Source organism: Erithacus rubecula (assembly GCF_903797595.1).
Source record: "Erithacus rubecula genome assembly, chromosome: 9".
In the NCBI taxonomy this organism is placed as follows: domain Eukaryota; kingdom Metazoa; phylum Chordata; class Aves; order Passeriformes; family Muscicapidae; genus Erithacus; species Erithacus rubecula.
Genome location: NC_136660.1, coordinates 20,941,141 through 20,960,818, shown reverse-complemented (window position 1 = coordinate 20,960,818; position 19,678 = coordinate 20,941,141). Strand labels below are relative to the sequence as shown.

General features: G+C 36.7%; 1 protein-coding gene across 1 annotated transcript in view; it reads left to right on the top strand.

Moving 5' to 3' along the window:
- ADGRA1 (adhesion G protein-coupled receptor A1) overlaps positions 1 to 19,678 on the top strand; it is a 251,979-nt gene that overhangs the window by 32,780 nt on the left and 199,521 nt on the right. The window contains exon 2 of the mRNA XM_079312915.1: positions 8,799 to 8,870. Within this exon, the coding sequence (XP_079169041.1) occupies positions 8,799 to 8,870 (72 nt within the window). The remainder of the gene's footprint in view (positions 1 to 8,798; positions 8,871 to 19,678) is intronic.

Sequence of the window (19,678 nt, the reverse complement as noted above, 5' to 3'; positions counted from 1 at the left end):
TAGAGATGGAATCAGAGAGTTTGATGTAGTTTGAGATGGACTCTGCTGGGAGGAGGAAAGGATTTGCAGTTGTGCAAGGGGCCGATAAGGTGAGAAGATGCTGAGTGAGGGACAGACAGGGTTAGGTGCCCAGGTAAGGGATGGGTTTGGAATAGCTGGTCTTGCAGAAAGAAGAAAGAAACTTGCAGAGAGAAAGAGAGGAGGAGAGGAGTCAGTGCAGTGTGGAGCTGCCTGAGAAAAGGCATGAGAAGCTTTTAATAAAGGACTGGTGATGATACCAGTCATGTCCATCTTGACATAATTACCACAGCTATTCTGTATGAATGTAATTTTTCCCACTAAAAATGGATTTTAAATACATATTGATGGAAGGATGTGCAGTGAGTTAAAGGCAAAACCAAGAGCACCAGGGCATGCAGACCCATGCTGTCACCAGTTGGCCACATATGCTTTTAGAAATAGTGGTTTTTTGCAAGTTCAGACATAAGGATTTCCTTTTCAGTTCAGAGAGAGCTTTGAATGATTCCTCTCTTTCTCCAAAGAAAATGTTGACAATAGGTTCTTTGATCTTCAAAAACTAATTCACATGACAAATTTAATTCATGTAAATAATTCTGCTAGACTCAGTAAGACCCATCACACGAAGTTAAACATGCATAACTCTCTCAAGTAAAGACCATGCACGTGGTAGGTACAGTGATACAGTCCAAAAGTTCAGTTGGGTAAAGTTCTCTCTTTAAAAGATGTAATGAAAATGCTGTCTTATCAAAAGATCATGTGGGGGTTTTGTAACTAATATCTGAAAGAATTGCATGCACTCAAGTTCAAATCTTGTAAAAGCAAGATTTATCTAGACAGCTGAATGGTGTTAAAAGTGTCCATGTTGTAGTAAAAAAGTAATGATTTATCACATTCTTTTATATCCTCATATTTTATGTTCAATTGAGTATTATGTGATTTTTGGAAATACCACTGCAGAATTCCAGTTTACTATTTCAGTGCTATATTGCTATTGTCAAACTTTTTTCAACAATCATCCACTCATGATGCAAGTTTTCCAGGTTCTGACTTCCTTGAATACAATTGATTAAACTTTGAGAAACCTCTATGACACTTTGGGTGTTCAATGATCTTTAGAAATAACCTTTAGACCTCAAGTTCTTGTAGGGGAAAAAAAAGGTTTTACTTAATAGGGTCATATAGTTCAGGAATTCTCTAGTGCTTGACAAAAGTCATAAAATAGACAAGCACATTTCTTTTCAGAAGTACTTACAGTCCTATTAGTAATGCTTTGATTCCTACTGCTTCTTGTCCTGTTCAGTTAATTAATATCATTCTGCAGTGGAGTGGGCTTGTTCAAAAGCTGAAAACTCTTTAACTCCCCCACTGTTAGGAAATCATATTAAAATTTCTATTTGAGAGTGACCTTGCTGCTTCCTTTTGTTGATACATTAATACCACTAAACCAGTATTAGGGAGAGAATGAGTTGTGTGTCCTGCCAGTGATGATAATATTTTGTTTTACTGTTTGAATTGTGATGTTGCTTACACAAAAAGGCTCTTGAATATGATTTTGCCTAATTAAATCAGTTGATGTGGTAATTAATATGAAAACTCTCTGGATTTGGTTTTTTGAACGTGACCTAGCAGTCCCTTATCATCCAAGAGGACTCTTGATGAAAAGCCACCAGTATGAACACACACAAAAAAAGATTTTTGCCTTATTCTTTCAACTACTGAAAGTGGGGCTATTGAACAGTGGTTTTCCACAAAAACAAGATTCTGTTTCTATACTACAGTTTCGCCCCCATTCCATTAAATTTATGACACACTGTTAATGTTAATTTGCACTTTTGGAAGGACTTTAATTTAAATAACTAATTACCTAAAAGGAAATTTCATGATGCTTATGCTTTCTTTTGCTGTCATAAATAGTGTCAAGATCTGGAAACTGCTGTTCTGCTGGTACTGTGCAGATCACAGTGATAATTAGCACACTGTTACTGCCTCTTTGGCTGTAGCTGTTTGGGGGCTGTTTCTGCCATAAGAACATGCTTTGTACAATAGAAGGCAGTTTTTGAGTATTTTTCTGTTTTCACTAATGCTTGGTATTGCTGCAAGTAAATGGGTTGAACAAGAGCTGGTATATGGGAAAGATAATGAGAAAACCAGCTGGAATTGGAGTGCTGAGAGACCAGCATTATTGTAGAAAGCATTATTGCTTTCTACAAGGTTTTTGTGTGATTCTTTTTAAAGATGCTGACCACACACTTTGTTTAGTTTGAAAAGACAATACAATGGGCCAAATCCCCTTCAGGAAGAGAGGTGTCACTTTAGGCCATTGTATGCATCTTTACTCTTCTGATAATTTAGCTTCATGCTCTTTTAAGTTTTGATGTTCTCAAAGTCAAGAAGGAGAGGCAGACACTATGAATTACTGTACACAGATACTGATATATAATAAATTAATAAATACTCCCTGTATCTTTACAACTTCTCCTTCCTTGTGTTTGGGTATCAGACTGTATAGATGTCCACCACACCCCATTCATCTCGTGAGCTGTCAGGAGTGTTTTCAGTCCTTTTTCTCTTTTCACTTGTTCAATCAGTTTTGTTATTGTTCTGTGACTTCCCTCTTTGTCTGCATAGTTCTGATATTATCTGTTGAAGTCCTAGGTGGTAGCTCAGCTGTGATTTTCAGTTTGGAGAGGGAAAAGAAAAAAGTGCAGTTAGTACCTGTCTTTTATGGTAGTTCCGTGTTTCTCTCCACATGTGGCACAAAAAGCAGGTATTCTTTTTAAAATTTATTTTTCTATTTCTGCCATGTTTGTGGGCAAACTCCTTAATTTGTTTCTGTGGTGCAGCTCTCAATGAATTATGGATGTTTTGGGGAATAAACAGTGGTCTGGTTTACTAAGAAGTATTTAAAAATGCAAAAAATGCTCGGAAAAACTTAGTTTTTCATTTTGTACTGTAGGATTTCAATACAAATTATTCCAGTATTATTCAGATACCATAAAGAAATCAAATTCATGTTTCCCTACCAGTGCTTGAGGGAATTTCACAGGATGTCTGCTCACACTCCTTTTGTATCTATCCACATACCACATGTAAAGGGAATGAACATCTTTAACTGCAATATGTTATCCATGAAAAATGAAGAAATACTATTTGTACTTAAATTGTTATTTTGAACTAAAAGCTATTTCAAGTTGCTTGATGTTACTAATGTAATAGAAACTGCAAAACACAATTTTTGAACAGAACCTCAGCACGGTTGTTCCAGATGTACAATCTTAGTGGAGCAGGTTCTCTGTCTTTTTTGAAATTCTCATGGATGTCTGCCTGGCACACCTTTCTACTTGAGAAGTGGGAAGCTGAGTGGGGATTCAGAGGAGGTGCTCAGCAGGGGCAGGTGTGGCTGTGGGTCTGGTGTTTCCTGTACCCCTTGAGAGTCCCTTCAGCTGTGCTCAGTTGGGCTTAAAGGAAGGATTCTGGAGATTGCAGTTTTCTAGGCATGGTCTGTCAGCCTAGACAAAGGCCTGGGTAAAGTCTGATCTGTGCTGCTCAGCAGAAAATGAGGAAAAATTTGACATTTTACTCATTTTACATGAGGTTTGGGTAGGAGTTTTTTGCTTGTGGTTGTGTATTTTCCCCTGTGAGTATTATCAGAGGAAATACATATTTTTATTAATGGGTCACATTTTCTTCTATGTTCACTATGCATTTGGGAATAGCAGTCTTCATCTAAATGTCCTGTCCTCCATGGGTTTGGTTATCTGAGCTCTTTTCTCTGTGGCTGCACTGCTGGGTGAGCTCACAGGCTTTACAGGGTGGGATGCAGCACCATCCCACTGCAGAAGCCTGAGCTGTGGAATTTGTTTACTCTGTAATGTCATTGACTTTGGAGTCTTGCTAAAAGATTCCTTCTCTCTGAGGGGTTATAGGAAGTTGAAGTTTGTTTGCATTAAGATTGAGAGCTCTTTATTTGATACTTTTAAAATACTGTAGTAAGTTCTTTTATGCTGGATGTGCTTTATGGTTGAATTAGACTTTGTTGCACAGGGTCACATCATCCGTACTTCCAGTGGTTTCACAAAACCAAAAATCACAGCATCATTTTAAGCAAACTGTGATTTGTGGCTTGTTGAATTCAAACAGAGGAATCTGAAAAAAAAAATCAGAGGGATTACTTTTCTCCATTAGAACAATTTATTCTTTTAGGAATGTCTGTAGTAAAGGAAGGGCATCCAGGAGAGAGTGGAAGCAATGGCTCATTGACTGTCCATGCTTCTCCATTGCCTTGGCATGCTTTTGCTGCTGGTGTGTAAGTGGTTGGTTGGTTGGTTTGTTTCCAGTGCAGGGTGAGTGAAATCATGTTCAGCCTGTGCTGCAGCCCACCAGGGAAGAACATTTGTGCTGTGAAACTGCATGCATGGATTAAATGCTTTGGGATGTCAGTGCAAGTCAGGAGAGGGTGTTGGAGTGATATCCCTTCAGAGCAGGAGCAGTGCTGGAGGGCTTCACAGGCCAGGAAAGGACAGACCTGTGCTGAGTTAATGCCTTCTGAACACTCTCCCTGGGGTGGACTGTCCTCTAGAGTGTCTGGGACAAGGAGTAGCAGAGATATTCAGTTTCAGAGGGTCACTGCAGTAACCAAATGGTTCATAGCACGTCTGATCAGCAGAGTGTACTGACAAGTAAATTGCTCCCCAGCACTATTATAGTTGTATCCTGTCAGAGCTGGGACTGAAAGCACTTTGATTTGAATTTTCAGTTACTTGGGCTTGAATCATTAATTTATTATCATATAAGTATGCAGTTTGCAAACTGCTTTCAAATAAATACTAATTAGAAGGCATCTCTGGGAAACTTCTTCCTTAACAAAACCAAAACAATAAACAAAGGAAAAAACCTCCACTGCCACCACCAAAAAAACCAAACCCTAAACCAACCAATCAACCAACCCCAAAACCTCCCCAAAACTCAAAACAAAAAAACTACTTGAAGTGGATTTTGGTTTTGGCAAGTATGTTCATTGAAATAAAGTGTGCTCATTTTCATAGTGTTTCTTCTGCTGGGATAAAATATTTTAAATGTGAGAGTCTTAGCACATGGCTAGAAACTGATAATTATTTAAACCAGCTGCCTAGTTGCAGTGTATAGTGAGATTCATCACTGTGATTCACTAGCACATAAGAAAAAAAATCCCAAAAAGCAACCAAGTGAAAATGCTATGGATAGATAAAATGTGAGAAGAACTTATTCACAGTGGGTGCATGGTGCTGGTTTATTTTTTTAAAATGCAACCTCTATTTGAAGTTTGATTAGAATAAGTGAGTTGGTTTCTGTTAGATCTGACAGTTATAATTATTTGCTTTCCAAAATAAAATACATGAATAACACTTCTGTTTTATGTACTTATTCACCAAACCATTGCATCTGTAATACAAGAAAAGGATGTTTATCAGTGCAAAATTTCTGCAGGCCTTTAAATTAGAAACATTTCACTATAAGCAGATGATTGCATTCGAGGGAAAAGAGAAACTTACCTATTTTGGCAGTACTTGACACATTTAATGTCCATTCTGTTACTTGTCTAAAGAAATAATGTACAAAAATTATTTAGTGTAATTTTAGCATCAAGAGTAAGAGCCACAGTTTTTCCTGGCATTGATTATTTTAAAAGATTTTTCACTGTCTGTAGCTAAGCCTCATTTCTTTGTTAGGATTTTGAACATTGCAACCAAAACTTTCCTCACTTCCATCCTCATCCCTGCAGCAAATATCCTCAGAAGGGAAGGATGTTATGAGTTGCATCAAAAGTTTAGTAAGTGATTTATTGCTGTGTGAAAAATAATGTGATTTATGTTTGCCAGTGAAGTTGTTCATTTTCTTCACAGAATTGATCTTCAGTGCAAACTAAATCCTTCTTGATAACAGCCTGTTGCAAGTTTTTGTACATCACTACAACTAATTAAAAACAGGTGGATTCTTCCCACGTAGCAGTACTACCCAGCTGAATGAATTGTAGATAACTTGTATGAATTGTTAGAGAGGATGTTGTTTTCCTTAGGGACCGTACTGGAATGTTAGGATTCTCTAAAGCTGCATTTCTGAACAGAAAAAGAATCATATTTTAACTATGATACCCATATTACTTTGTTTATAAGACCTGAATTTAAGTTGGCACTGTAGAGAAGAGGAAACCCTGAAGGAAACTTTATTTTTGAAACCCGATCTCTGTGTGAAAGTGTCTGTGAAACTCTGGTGTGAAGATTTGAAGGGTTTCATTTAGAAACTCAAATCTATATAGCTAAGTTTTGTTGTTGTTTTTTTTGTTTTTTCCTTTTTTTTTTTTTGTTTGTATTAAATTTTGTGGTGTCACATTTTTCAAGGCTCAGTTTATCTTTCACAAGAATGAACGAGATAGTATTGTAAAACCATGAGCTGTGTTTACTGAGTATTCCTTTTATGAACTAAATGATCTGCTTAATCTTGTGATTTATCACTAGTTTGGGAGTTCTCTTTAATTAACAGGAGTTTGTTTGATGTGGATGGATGATGCTGGTTTCAGTCTGGGCGTGTAGGGCTGTGCAGAGCAGGACATGGAGCCAGAGCTGGAGACCTGACTGGTGCTGCATTTTCATGGAGTGCCAGCCAAGTGCAGACTGCCTCTTTTTCTGGGCAGAATGAATAGAAGGCTGGAAAAACAAATTGGCACAATGAAAAATTTTTAAAGACAGAAGTACTTGTATCCAAGCCAGCTGTGAGTTTGGAAGTGCACAGATCTTTTCAAATCCGACTATGCATAATGGTCCAAAATGAAATTTTTGTATCTAATGTCACTGTAGCAGACCTCAAAGATGGTCTTTCTGTAACACAGCATATTAAAAAAATGACCCAATATGTCATTTTTATGTTTTTCTATTTCTGGAATTTATGTTAGTCTTTCCAAGCCTAGCCAATTTTAATTTTGGGTCTTCATTTTTCCTTGACTGACTCAAGTTCTGTGCAGCCTCAGAAGACAAGTTGAATAAAAGAGTAAAGTAATAGAACATTGAAAACAAAATACTAGAGCATTTAAGGTATTTACATTTTCTAGTTTAGGTGTTCTGAATTTTAAAGAAGTCTTTCATTCAATCACTCCTGAAATATATTCCTAAAATGGTAGAGTTGATAAATTAAGATGAATATTTATTGCCGGACATACGATTTTTAATCTGAGAAGTTGGAGGAAGAACCTGTGAGATGTGGAGTTTCTTAATTGATGGAAACAGACTGTGTGTATACTGGAGAATTTTTAATTTTTGTTGCAATCTTAGGCTTCTGTGTGCTTTCAGATGCATGGGGCATGGCTCATGATTGCTGCCCAGTTGCCATTTGTGGGTGACACTGTGGTTCTGCTGCTGCACATGTTTATTGACAAGCAGCACGGTGCTGTACAGTACAGAACAGGTCTGAGTGGGCCATCACTCACATCAAAATTAATTTATTTATGAATTTTGGATCTGCAGGAATCTCCAGATCTTCCTAACATTGCAATATTTTAAGTTTGTTACATTAGTAATTATTTTTTGTTTTCCTGTGGGCCACTGTTGTTATGTTTGCACCTAGACTTGGGATTTTATGTGGTAGGTGTGTGTTGGGGCAAAGAGCTTATTGTTCATGTACAATGGCAAATACTAAGAGCAAGACTGTCTTGTCTTGTGTAACAGATTTTTTAAAACTTCACAAAAATAAAAAAAATCAAAAAATCTCAAGTTTTCTAGTTAAGAAAATAAAATTTCTTTTGAATTTTTTAATCTACTTTCTATCTTATTGCAAGCTGTGTGTCTTATTTTGAAATGTACTTTTTGCACTAGAGAAGTATAATTTATTGTAAATGTTACATTAAAACTCATTTTTCAGGCAGTTGGAATTAAATTTTTTCAAAGACAAATGTTTCTTATGCACATTGCATAATCATTAGATTAAAAACTCAGTTTCTCCAGCTTCTAAAACAAACCATTTCTTTTGCATATTGAAAAGTTTTTAAAGGGTAACATCTTCAGAACAAGTGCCTGTTCATATTGTATTGCTTCTGAAACAGCTGGGAACTTACAGTGATGGAAAATCACTAAACTAGGAAGGATCACTCGTGCTGTGCATGGTACCTTAATGTAAAGAGGAAGAATAAACAAGTTTTTCAATGGCCTGCATGCCGACCAGTCTGCAAGTGTGTGGTGGTGCTTGATGGGTCAGGCACAGCTTAATTAGTGAATTTCTACTATGCAGAGGTTGCAACAGGAAAACATTTTGGGACTTGTCTGTTTTTGTTTGTCTCTCCTATAGAAAATTAAACACTTTGTATATGTGAGCTATCCATGGTATGATGGCTTGTACCTCTCTGCTACAGCAGCCACTGCAAAGTGATTTTATTGTCCTCTAATCTACTGGAACAGTTTTATGACATGTCTTTTGCTTTGCCAGCCTTTTTGCAGACTAGGAAGCCCAAAAAATCCCTTAGTGGTAATTTGGAATCTACTAGTAAAGTGTGGGCATTTAGCAGTGTCAGGATTTTCAAGCTGGAGTCAAAATTTCTTGACATATTTCTTGTCTGTGCATTTATTTAATAAAGAAGAAACTGTACACTTGTAAATGGTAATCTTTATTTATGGCTGTGATGGGAAAATGCAAATGAAGCTGTGAATTTTGTGATTAGTATTTCACAGAGCAGTCACTTACTATAATTATATGTTTTAGATCAGTGGAATTATCATGTTCTATTAACCAGATTATTTCCTGACTTCTTGTAGGATTCTGAGCAACAACAAGATCTTGTGGTTGAAGAATGGCTCTTTCTTTGGGCTGAGATCCCTGGAGAGACTGTGAGTAACTGATCAGCCTTGCTCCACCTTCATTAAAAGTCCTTGTATTTCAAATGCAGAAACAAACATCAGAAGTTGAGCTGTTCTGAACTGTATTGCACAGTAGAGTTTCTGGGCAGTCATCAGGTTAAGAAACAGCATAAGAATGAGTGCACAGGGATGGACGTGGAAAATACAGGAAAGCACTGCCATCAATTTGGAACTAAAATAAACATCCAGTCAGTGCCTTGTACTACACTGTGTACACTATCACAGCAAAGACTGCTCTGTAATGGTAACACTGATATACCTGACATGTAGTTTGGGTTATTTTACTCCTAGGTCTCCAATAGTTCTATTTTAGATCTACACTAATTTTATTTTTTTCTATATTTTAATTATAATATCAACAAATTGGACAGCATTTATCCCAGGAACAAATAATAACTTTGATAAAGCCCCATGGTCATGTATTTCTAGCCAGCATTTGAAGGGGGAAGCAGCTAGGAAGAGAGTTAGGAAGAAAATATTTGGAAACTTCAATGGAAATAAACAAGCAATAATAACCATAATAACACTGCTTTCTTTATATAAAGGTCAGTCCTTTGAGAATAATTGTGAACAAACCTAAAAAGCTGTTTTTTATACCTATAAGCAACTTATGGTACCATAACATCTAAACTGAGTAATTATGTCATGCCTATCTTACAATATCTCCTGCAGCTTAAGCTAAATTACTTTTATACTGCTTTGTAAGAGTAGCTTTATTATGTAGAACTGTTGATATAAAATTGTTGCTAGATTCATGAATGCATGAATGTATTCTGTGTGATGTGAATATTTCCATGTGCAAAGCACTTATGTATTGAAATCAACCTTAGCTAATATTTTTACTGTAGATGTGTGTGATATGCATGCTGTTTATGGTTGTGGAATAAAGTGGGTAAGTATAACATACTGAAATGTTCAAGTATCCTAAATGTGATTTGAAAATAAAAAACTTATTTCAAGGTCTAAAGCAATCCCTTAAGCACCTTGAAGGGTTTGGGTAAAGTCACTGTGAGAACATTTATGTGAAGTAACATCAGATTTTCTCTGCATGTAGTTATATTTGCAACAAATACTTTCCTTAATGTTAAATATTAATGTATTAAATTATATGGAATATTAAGTAGTGTGGAATGGAGAGTGATGTATTATTTACTAACTGGTTTATTGTTAGGATTAACAGTGATATGATGTTTGGAAAGAAGCCTACAAATATTTTAGACTAAACAGTGCAGCACACAGAATAGAATTACAAATTTATTACATGAGAATTTAATTTACTAATTTCCCTTCTAGCAAAGTAAGTAAATGTAAATAATGTAGTGTTTAGAACTAAAGGAAAACATTTTTTGAGGTTTTCTTTAAGGTTTAATTTCCATTGGGGAATTATACTGAGCGTGTACTTTAAAGAATTTTATTAGTTAACTAGTGAGAGAAATACTTCAACCTGAAAAGACATTACAAACAAAACTAAGAACAGTGAGAAAACAGAAAAGCTGCCTTAGTGTAGCCTCAAGTACCATCACAACCTAAACCATTTCATTTGCCTGTACTGATTTTTCATAACAGTACAGATAAAATTAGCATCATCTCCTTTGTTGATAATTCTATTTGTGTGTGGTGTTAATACAAAGTCCATGAGTGGTCCATGAATCCAAGACTGGAATTCAAGTGATGATATTCTCATGAGTCCTCCACTCTGTTTCTGTTTCATTTGGGGCCACTCTGGCCCCATCTGCTTCTTATCAATATCTGTGAAATCCCAGTTTCAGCTGGTGGGGTGGGAACAGCTGGAATAGTCTTCTGGGAGGTGAGTGTGAATGAATTGCAGCTGGGTGAGTGCTCCCAGCTCTTGCACAAAGGTTTCCCCAGCTCTGCCTTTTGGACAGAATCTGATTCTGAGCAGCACTTCAGGTGTTCAAAATGGAGAATTATGGCAGCAACTGCTGTTGATATTGGTGACTTATCAAAATGGATCAAGAGCTTTCATTCCTTGCCTGAAAGGAAGTACTGTAGCAGGAAAATCCAGTTTCCTTTACATTAATGTTAAGTTTACAAGATTAGGTGCTTAGTAACACAGGTATGCTGGAGTTAAGAATTACTCATTTAATTTGGCTTTGCACTCCTTATGGTCCTGTTCAGAAGTAAAAGTAATGTGAATGCCATAGAGAAAAGAATCATGTTAGTAATTTTTTTTTTCTTTTTTTTTTTTTTTTTATCATTACAATGAGATCATGAGCTAGAAGACTGTAAGCTTACATGTAAAATGAAATCATTCAATGTTAAACTGGAAATAATTAGAGAGGTAAAATTTCAGTTGGAATAGAGTGACTTGTATATTCTGGCTTTTCCCTATTCTGGAGTGCTTAAGCCCTCATTTGGGTGAAGAATAGTTTGAAGCCCTACTCCAATAAATGAGTGACAACTTTCCCCCTATTATTTTTTCAATGCATGTCACAACAGGAACTGGATTACAGAAGTGTTAGTCTTCTCAGGTTCTGCTGATTTCTCAAGAGTATGTTAACACAAGTGAGGTCCCTCACTGAGCTGTTGTCTCAAAGTGGGATTCATTCTAGCAAGCAAATCAGGAAAAGTTATTTACCCTTAAATCTCCACTCTTAAGAGTAAGACAAAATTGATTTCTCTAAAACTAAGGCAATTGTAGAATTCTAATATTACTCATGAATTTTTTTTTAAATGCATTACAGAAAATTGCAACTTTTTTCAACCATAATATAAGAATAACAAGGTTACCTTTCAGATTTTCTCAAACTGTGTTGCTGCTATAGGAAACCTACTATCAGGTTTTCAGGAGATAGAGCCAACAAAACAGGGAAAAACATGTTTGGGGATACAATTACTTCCTGGTTAATAATTTAAAGATAGTAATATATTTAATAATATTCCATTAATATTAAAAATGAAATTCAATCATGTCTAGTAAAAATTGTGATCAAAAGACATGTATGAAATACTAATATTTTTGCTGGGCATTTTGAAGAAATGCTTTGAAAATCACTGCCTCACAAAGATGCACTTCCAGTTTTGTGTATGTGTATGAACAGTGACTCATGGGTGATCTGTAGAGGTGACAATCCCTCTCCACAGTTACAGTTTTCTGAAATTAAGAATTTCTGCCATGTGTTGGCTTGGAAAGGTTGGCTCACAAGTGTGATGTGGAATCTGGATCAAGATGTGCCTCTGTGCCACTGAGCTTGCACTGTGGTGCTAACAAGAGGCATTAAGAAGTGAGGATCATAACATAAATACTGTGAGAGAATAAAAATTTTCTGTTAACTTAGATATTATATGCTGTCCAGTTATATGGTCCTTGAGTTGGAATAAAATGAGAAGTGTAAATAAGAATATAAATAAGCTTTTTTTGAAGCAAGCGTGGCAAAGGAACTTGTTTGTTAAAATATGAAGAGCTATGGAATTTCCCCAGAAGAGATCTACAGGCTGTAAATTCTTTAAATGAGAATGCACACCTTGAACCCATTTCTGTGATACACCCTGTGGAGATGGCTGGCTTCACATTCAAGAGGCTGAGAATTCAGTTTGGATCTGAAGCTCAGGGCAAAGACGTGACAGCTTGTAATGATTTCAGTTTCAGTCCTTCCCTGTCTGCAGTCAGTGTTCTGCCTTCCCAGAACAGCAGGAGTTATCACAGATATTTAAATAAGTTTTTTCTATGCTCTGGGTGCCATAAAAGAACGGCAAGTTGGGCTTTCCAAGCCATGAAAGAGTGAGGTAGCCCTTTCAAGTAAGTCTCAGCAATTTGAAAGTTCTCATTTAGTAAAATATTTGGAAGGATCTGAACAACTGAATTGTCTGTGTAATTTGGTTGTGTAATTATTGCATAAATCTAAACAATATCTTACATGGAAACATCTGTGACAGTTTTCTTCTTTAAGAATTGTTTTTATTTATTTTTCTTTTCTGGGCATGGGGTTAAGCATGCTGTTACCCAAAGAATCCTAGGCTAGTGCAGGTTACCAGGTTACTTGCAGATGCTTACCATGGCAGTGTGGTGTGGATGCTGCTGTGCACATTGCCACCCCTCAGTGTGCAGCAGTGATAGTATTAGTGCAGCTGTGGCCAGGCTTTGTGTGCCTGAGGGTATCTGGCCAGCCACAGTCCATGGGAAGCTTCTGGGGACAAAGACTGAGGTGACTGGGCCAGGGGCTCCAGCTGTGCTGGACCTGGAGCCAAGATCCAGACTGGGAAATTCAATCTTTTGCCCTCATCCTGGTGCCAGCTGGCACAAAGCAGTGTGTACCTCAGCTATTATCCACACTGCTGAATTTCTGAGTTTGCACAGTTGCCTGGGCAGCCCCTGCCCTGAGTTATCCCCAGTCACCCTCACTGGGGCAGCCTGTCCTGCCTTCCCTGCTGGGGCTCCTGGTGCTGAGGGTCCATTTGGGATTTTCAGAGGTGGGTCTATGTGGTCACTCTCTCTCTCTTTCATAACCAAATGTGCTTTTTTGTTAGGTTCACAGGAGCATTATACCTCTGAGACTGTTGCTCTTTTGTCCCAGTGACTGAAGCTCTAATGGGTTCAGAAGCTGTTGGGAGGGAACCAGCAAATAAAAATAAAGAAACATACACAAACAGACCATGGTTGCATAAGCAGTTTCCTTGGGAAATCAGGATGAAAGATCACTAAGCAAGATTACACATATTTTTCCCAGTTGAGCCAGAAGAAAAGCATGCCAGGCACTAATAAGCAGCACTGACTGTTTTACAGAAACTTGCTTTGTTATATCTTCTAGATAAAGAAAAATAGTACTGAAGTATAGCTAAGAATTTAGCATTTAGTTTGGGTTTTGTTTTATTTTTTTAGTGCTATAGATGAGTCTTACTCAACCAGGCCTCACTTAGATTTTATGTAGTTTTATTAATTGCTGCTGTAGCATCAAATATTCCAATCATGTGTCAGTGCTGCACAGCCACATGCTGCCCTCAGTTATTATCAGACAAGATTGCTTGAAAGCTACTTCCAGTAGATTTCAGTGGGACATTCTGCAGCTATATGTTATGGTGTGCAATGGAAGTAATAACACACTAAATTGGGGGGTGAAAAGGTCTAGAAAGACAAGCATAGAAAAAACATGTTGTGCAGTTGTTAGAAAAATATGGTATTTAGAATTGCTTTAGAAAAATTGAAGTGATAGAAGTGTAAAATAAAAAGATTTGACATTTTTTTAACATACAAGTTGCATTTTATAAATTACTGTTCTCTTCAATTTTGCCCTGCCCATACATTTGAAATGTGCCTGTGCACACCCACAAAGAAAAAGATGTTCTTCCTAGGTACTGTGAAGGATTGGAAATATTCTCAAAGAAACTGTTTAACAATTTTACTTTCAATACATTGCATATGACATCTTTAAAGTTAGAAACTTCATACATTAAATTTAGAATGTGTGTTCTTTTTTTGGATTGTTGTAAAAATAGAAAGATACTGGTTATTATGAACTCATAATATTTCAGACTGACAGCCAGGATCCAGCTGTGCAACTTTTTTGGCTTTTTTTTTTTCTTTCCCTTGAAGATTTTGCAGCTGAGGAGTGTGCCCCTAACTTTGTGCAAGCACTTTTAACAGAAAATGAATTTATAAGCCTGGAGACCTCACATGGCACTGAGCTGTGTGTTTAGAGAAATGCTGTGATGGTACTCAAGTAGAGGACAATCTAAAAATCCATTTCTTAAGGTTGTTTGTTTTGTAAATAGTCATAGTATGAATAAAATTATTCCTTTTTATCCAGTTTTTGTATTTGGAGAAATATGGAAAAAGAAAACTCTCAAGCATCTGAAGTTTTCTTGCAACTTTTTCTTGCATTTGAAACCCTGCATGGATTTAGTAAATTCTCTAGGTCCAGTTGATAATGATAGCAAACAAGATATTTCTTTATTCTCAAAGAACAAAAGTACAGGTCCTGCAACCATTATTTTTTTCTTGTGTAGTGATATGTGTAGGACACCTGGGGAAATCTAAGCAGTTTTCCATGTGAAATGTTTGCTGTGTTGGTTTGTAATTGTTTACAAAAGCTCATAATGCTGCATTACTGTTTGGAGTGATTGATCACATTCTGGTAAATGCAGAAGGATGGGAATAGTCTTGGGGAAGGATTTTTCTCCAGGAGCAAGGTTTTGTTCCTGTACTCTAAATTAAACTGAAGAAGATTCTTGTTCCTCTTGACAGTTATTGAACTTTGAGTTTCCCTTTTGGTTTCAGTGCCAGATGAAAAGTTTATCCTTTTAATTATGATGATGCCAGTGTTGCATGAGGCAGGAGAGTTCCCTTTGTCAGTCCTAAAAGCTACTGATGTAGCTGGCAGGTTGATATTAATTATAGGGTGTATTTTCCTGAAATATGGTCTGTACAAAGGCACTTGTAAATACTGAGCTTAAATAACAAAGTTCTGAAAATTCATAAATTGCTGAAGTTAAGGTACCTGTTTCATTCAGAGACAATCTATTGCAGATAATTGGTTTGGAGGGTTGGAGATACAGCAGATAAAGAGCTTAGAAATACTGGAAGGAAAAACAAACCCAGTGAATGTTGGCAGTGGACAGATCAGAAAGAGGAAAGAAAATAGTTATGCATATCATAATCATTTATCACCCAAAATTAGAATAGCTTTTTGTGAAATGAATGATTTTTAAGGCTCATCCTGGAGCATGGAGAAAAGCAATTTCTACCAAGAAAATGAGTGTTAAGCTAGTAAATTGGACTGTATTCTTTAGAGCTTAATGCACATCTTAGCCATCTCATATTTTCATTGCTTGTAAATGCTGTGGTCAGCTGCTTAAAGTTTTTGGGTTTTTCCTGTTTTTTTTATCATATCTCTGGGTTAGAACCAGATTCCTTAAAAATCCTGCAACTCCTCCTGCATTTCCTCACACCAGCCTGTCTGTGTGGTGGCTGCAGCCCAGGGATTTTGCCTCTCTTGGGTGTATGGTTTTCTGTCATTGTGGTAATTTTGGTCATGTTACTCCATAATGCTAATGTCAGATATATTCTGGTGCAGACAGAAGATAGAGATGTTAATTTAAATGACTTTGCTCTTTAAATATCTGACTTCATGCACCTGTCAATGAAGATTGTAATGTATTATTGAATTATTGAAAAATATTTGAATTCCTGTCAAAGAAAGAGTATTTTTTCCATAAAAGCAATTTAGTTCTACGAAATACATTTTCTGTAAAATCATTTTAATATTTTAAAATTTTATGGCATGGATTGGTGAGATTGGTATGAGGCTGAAAGGAGATATGAAAATGGTCCTTATAGCACCAGAGTACCTTCAGTTCCTCACTGCCAGAGGTGCTTTTTTATCATCAAATAAGAGTTCCTCATTAACATTTACAATATTTGAATTATATCTTGTAAATCATGCAAAACCACAAATTTAGTAATTGCAAATGAAATTTAATGTTACAATGAGAACTTTCCCCTATCACTTAATTAGCTAGAATTATCTGATTATTTCTAATTGGCTGTTTAAGTTGAACAAAGTTCTTACCTGACTGTATTTATTTATTGACAGATTTCTTTTGTCATTATCTGATTCTGCAAGATGTTGTATTTCAGATATTCCATTCAATAAAAATGCAGCTTTTCAGCTTTTACTTGAAAACAATTCTTAATCATAAAAGACTTCATATAAATAGGGAATTATATGCATGCTGTAGCAAATGCATAATGGTTAGATAATACAATATTTATATGTTGATGTTAGACAAGAGAGTCTTTTGAAAGAAAAAAATCTGTGAAAGAAGAGGCTTTTATTTGAGAGAAATGACTGAAAATCAAGGACTGTCTTATTTTAGAGTTTTTAAAATTTTAATTCATTTTTTTTTCATCCATCACTTGATTTCTCTCTACCTTTCTATGTTTTTTGTCTGTATTGCTTGTTTGATATCTCTAAATCTAATAATACTGTGAGATACCAGCTTATCAGGAGAGAGAAAACAAGAAGAAGTACATTTGTATTTGTGTAATGCCAATTATTTTGCATTTGTACCTTATGTGGGGTCATTTATACACATTCCTGCCTTGACTGGGAAGAAACCTTAATGGGCCCAAATACACAAGTGCAGATGGAGAACACTGATGCTTGGTGAAAATACCTGCCTGGTTACATAAGCAACAAGCAGCAGCAGACCTAAGGAACCTTGGAAAATGTCATGGATCTGGACTTTAAAAGCCACTGTTGTTCCTCCCTGTTGGTAAAGGAGGACAGGGTGAATTGCTTTTTAAAGTGAGTATCCTTTTGCTGCAGGCAGTGTTTTAATGAATTGCATGGGAGGAGAGTATCCAATTTGCTGTCATTGCATAGAAATTTTGAGAAACCAGAGAAGAAGCAGAGGCAGGATCAATGTCACATGTCAAACTGGGCAAACTTAATTAAAAATTGCTTTTTTCATTTTAATTCTGTGGTCCTTAATGGATCTCTAGTCCTGTGACTAACAGTAAGCTACTCATTTATTAGTACAAAAGCTGAGTATTTTTTGACACTGCCCTCCCTAACAGCAAGAAAAAAAAAAGCACCAACCAAAAAACCAACCCCCTAAAGTATCTAAATGTCAAAATCTACTATATTCTAATGTGCAGTACCAAGGACTTAGCATTCTATCAGGAAATGTAAAACTTTTTCTGTTCTTAATATGACTGTCAGAAACAGAGGAGTTACAAATTAAAAGTAAAATTACATTCTCCTCTTTCTGTACTGCAAGTTTTACAACCATGAAGTATCTATCAAAGCACTTGTAATGCAGCGTGACAGAGAGGTAATGCATTTTTTTCCTCTATTCATTTGTTATTTACCAGTGCAAAGTCACAATACGGATTATTAGACATCACATACATTATATTTTAGAGGATGAGACAATAGGAAAATACCCTGTATGTCTATTGCTGTAGAGTTGCTGTGCTGTAAAGTGTGAAAAAAAGCAGTAATTCTAGAAAAGGAGGATGTTTCCTTTGAGATATTACAACTCATGTTCAAACATATTGCAACTTATATTTAAACTGCTGTTTAAAAATAGCAGTTTAATTAATTAGGAGTTCATTTAATGAAGTCTGGAGAACAGGTTAGTAAATCAATCCCATGGTTTGTGTGAATCTCAGACCTGCTTGGTGCTGCCTTCCCTGCAGGTCCTGCTGGTGGGCGTGATGGGGTTGGTGTCCTTCTGAGGAGATTGTGCTCCTCTGCTCCTGACATGGAACTGGGGCTCAGAATTGCCAGCTGCTGGCACAGCCCTGGAGTGGCACCAGGATTCAGCATGTCAGGGTTTGCCAGGCTGCATCCATGGACTTCTGTTTTTCAAGTACTTACACTGAAATTTCTGTTGGAAATGTGAGCATGGCAAAACAAAAACATTCAGTAGGGGACACAGCAGTTTCACAGCGCCATCTTTATCACAGATACCAGTGTTTCATTTAAACTGCTTTATAATCACAAAATGTAGAATCTGTTTTGATTGACAAAGCTGAACTATTCCACTTATGACTGATGCAGACTGTGTTTGTATAAGGAAAGACAGACTGGTTGAAACAGTAGGAAAAACAGAAATGTCATTTTAGGGCAGTTTGTATGAAGCCAGAGAGACTTGGGAAGCCAAGCTGAAAAAAATTAGTGTTAGTTCATCAGCAACTGAGCTAATCTTGTGCAGGGACCTGTGAGGTGAATTGGTGGTTGAATCCTTTTATTCAGTATGTGGTTTTCATTCCTCATCTGCTGGCTATTGGGGTAATTGCCCTCTCAAACTCCAGAAAACATTATATATTAGTTGTATTCAGATGCAATGTGGTCTTTAATGTGTTTGCTGTCAAGAAGACCAAAAAGTTGCCTCACCTGGTAGTATCCATACATGAAATGTGAGAGACCTCAGGTTCTGACTAGGGACATCTCAACATCATGGTAGTGCTGGGTAAAAGTGAGTGTCCAAAGAGAAGCTCCAAATTCAGCCCTTCCTTCCCAGAGAGTTTTCTGGGCCCTACTGAAAACTTCTCTTTTTGTATTTCTGTCTTGATATCAGTCAACAGACGTTTCTCAGTTGCTTACATGTAAGAACAAAACCCCCTATGTATGTAAATTACTGTCTGCCAAAAGTGCATGTCTGTAGACTAGGCTGGGAGACCTCAGATGAAAACATGCTATTTCTCATTCATATCATGCTAGTCTGTAAATGCTCCAGGGGTACCAATGACCCTGAGAGCTTGCTGCCCTCAAAACTTCTGGGGATGCCTGCAGAAAGCACAGCTTGTTCTCTTCACTTGTGCTTCGCCAATAATCTCCGAGAAGGCAAAATAAAAAAGAATAGAATTGAAAAGGAATGGAAAGAAGGGCTATGGTTTATGCCAGTTTAGTTTAAAGAAAAAAAAAATCCCCAAAATGAGTTGTCTGAAGTAGTTAGGAAAGCTGATGTAATATAACAGCTGTGGGCAGTTTTTCTCCCCACTTCTTAATATAGACAGAATTGATTAGTTGGGTGTAGTATAGTGCTGCATGTGTCAAGTAGGTACAAAATGGTTGTTCTCACGAGAAAATTGCATGCAGACTTAGCACATGATAAGCTGTCTTGTGTTAACACAAATTGCCTCGTTCTTGAAATGGAAAGTGACTGGGAGAGCTATAGAGGATGTTTGTATAGTCTGAGCTACACACATATTCTGTGAAAAAAAAGAAAGAATTACAAAATTCCACTGTGTGCTGCTTTAGAAAGCGTTTTGCTGAGGAGAATACAGAGAGAAACACTGTGCTGAAATAAAA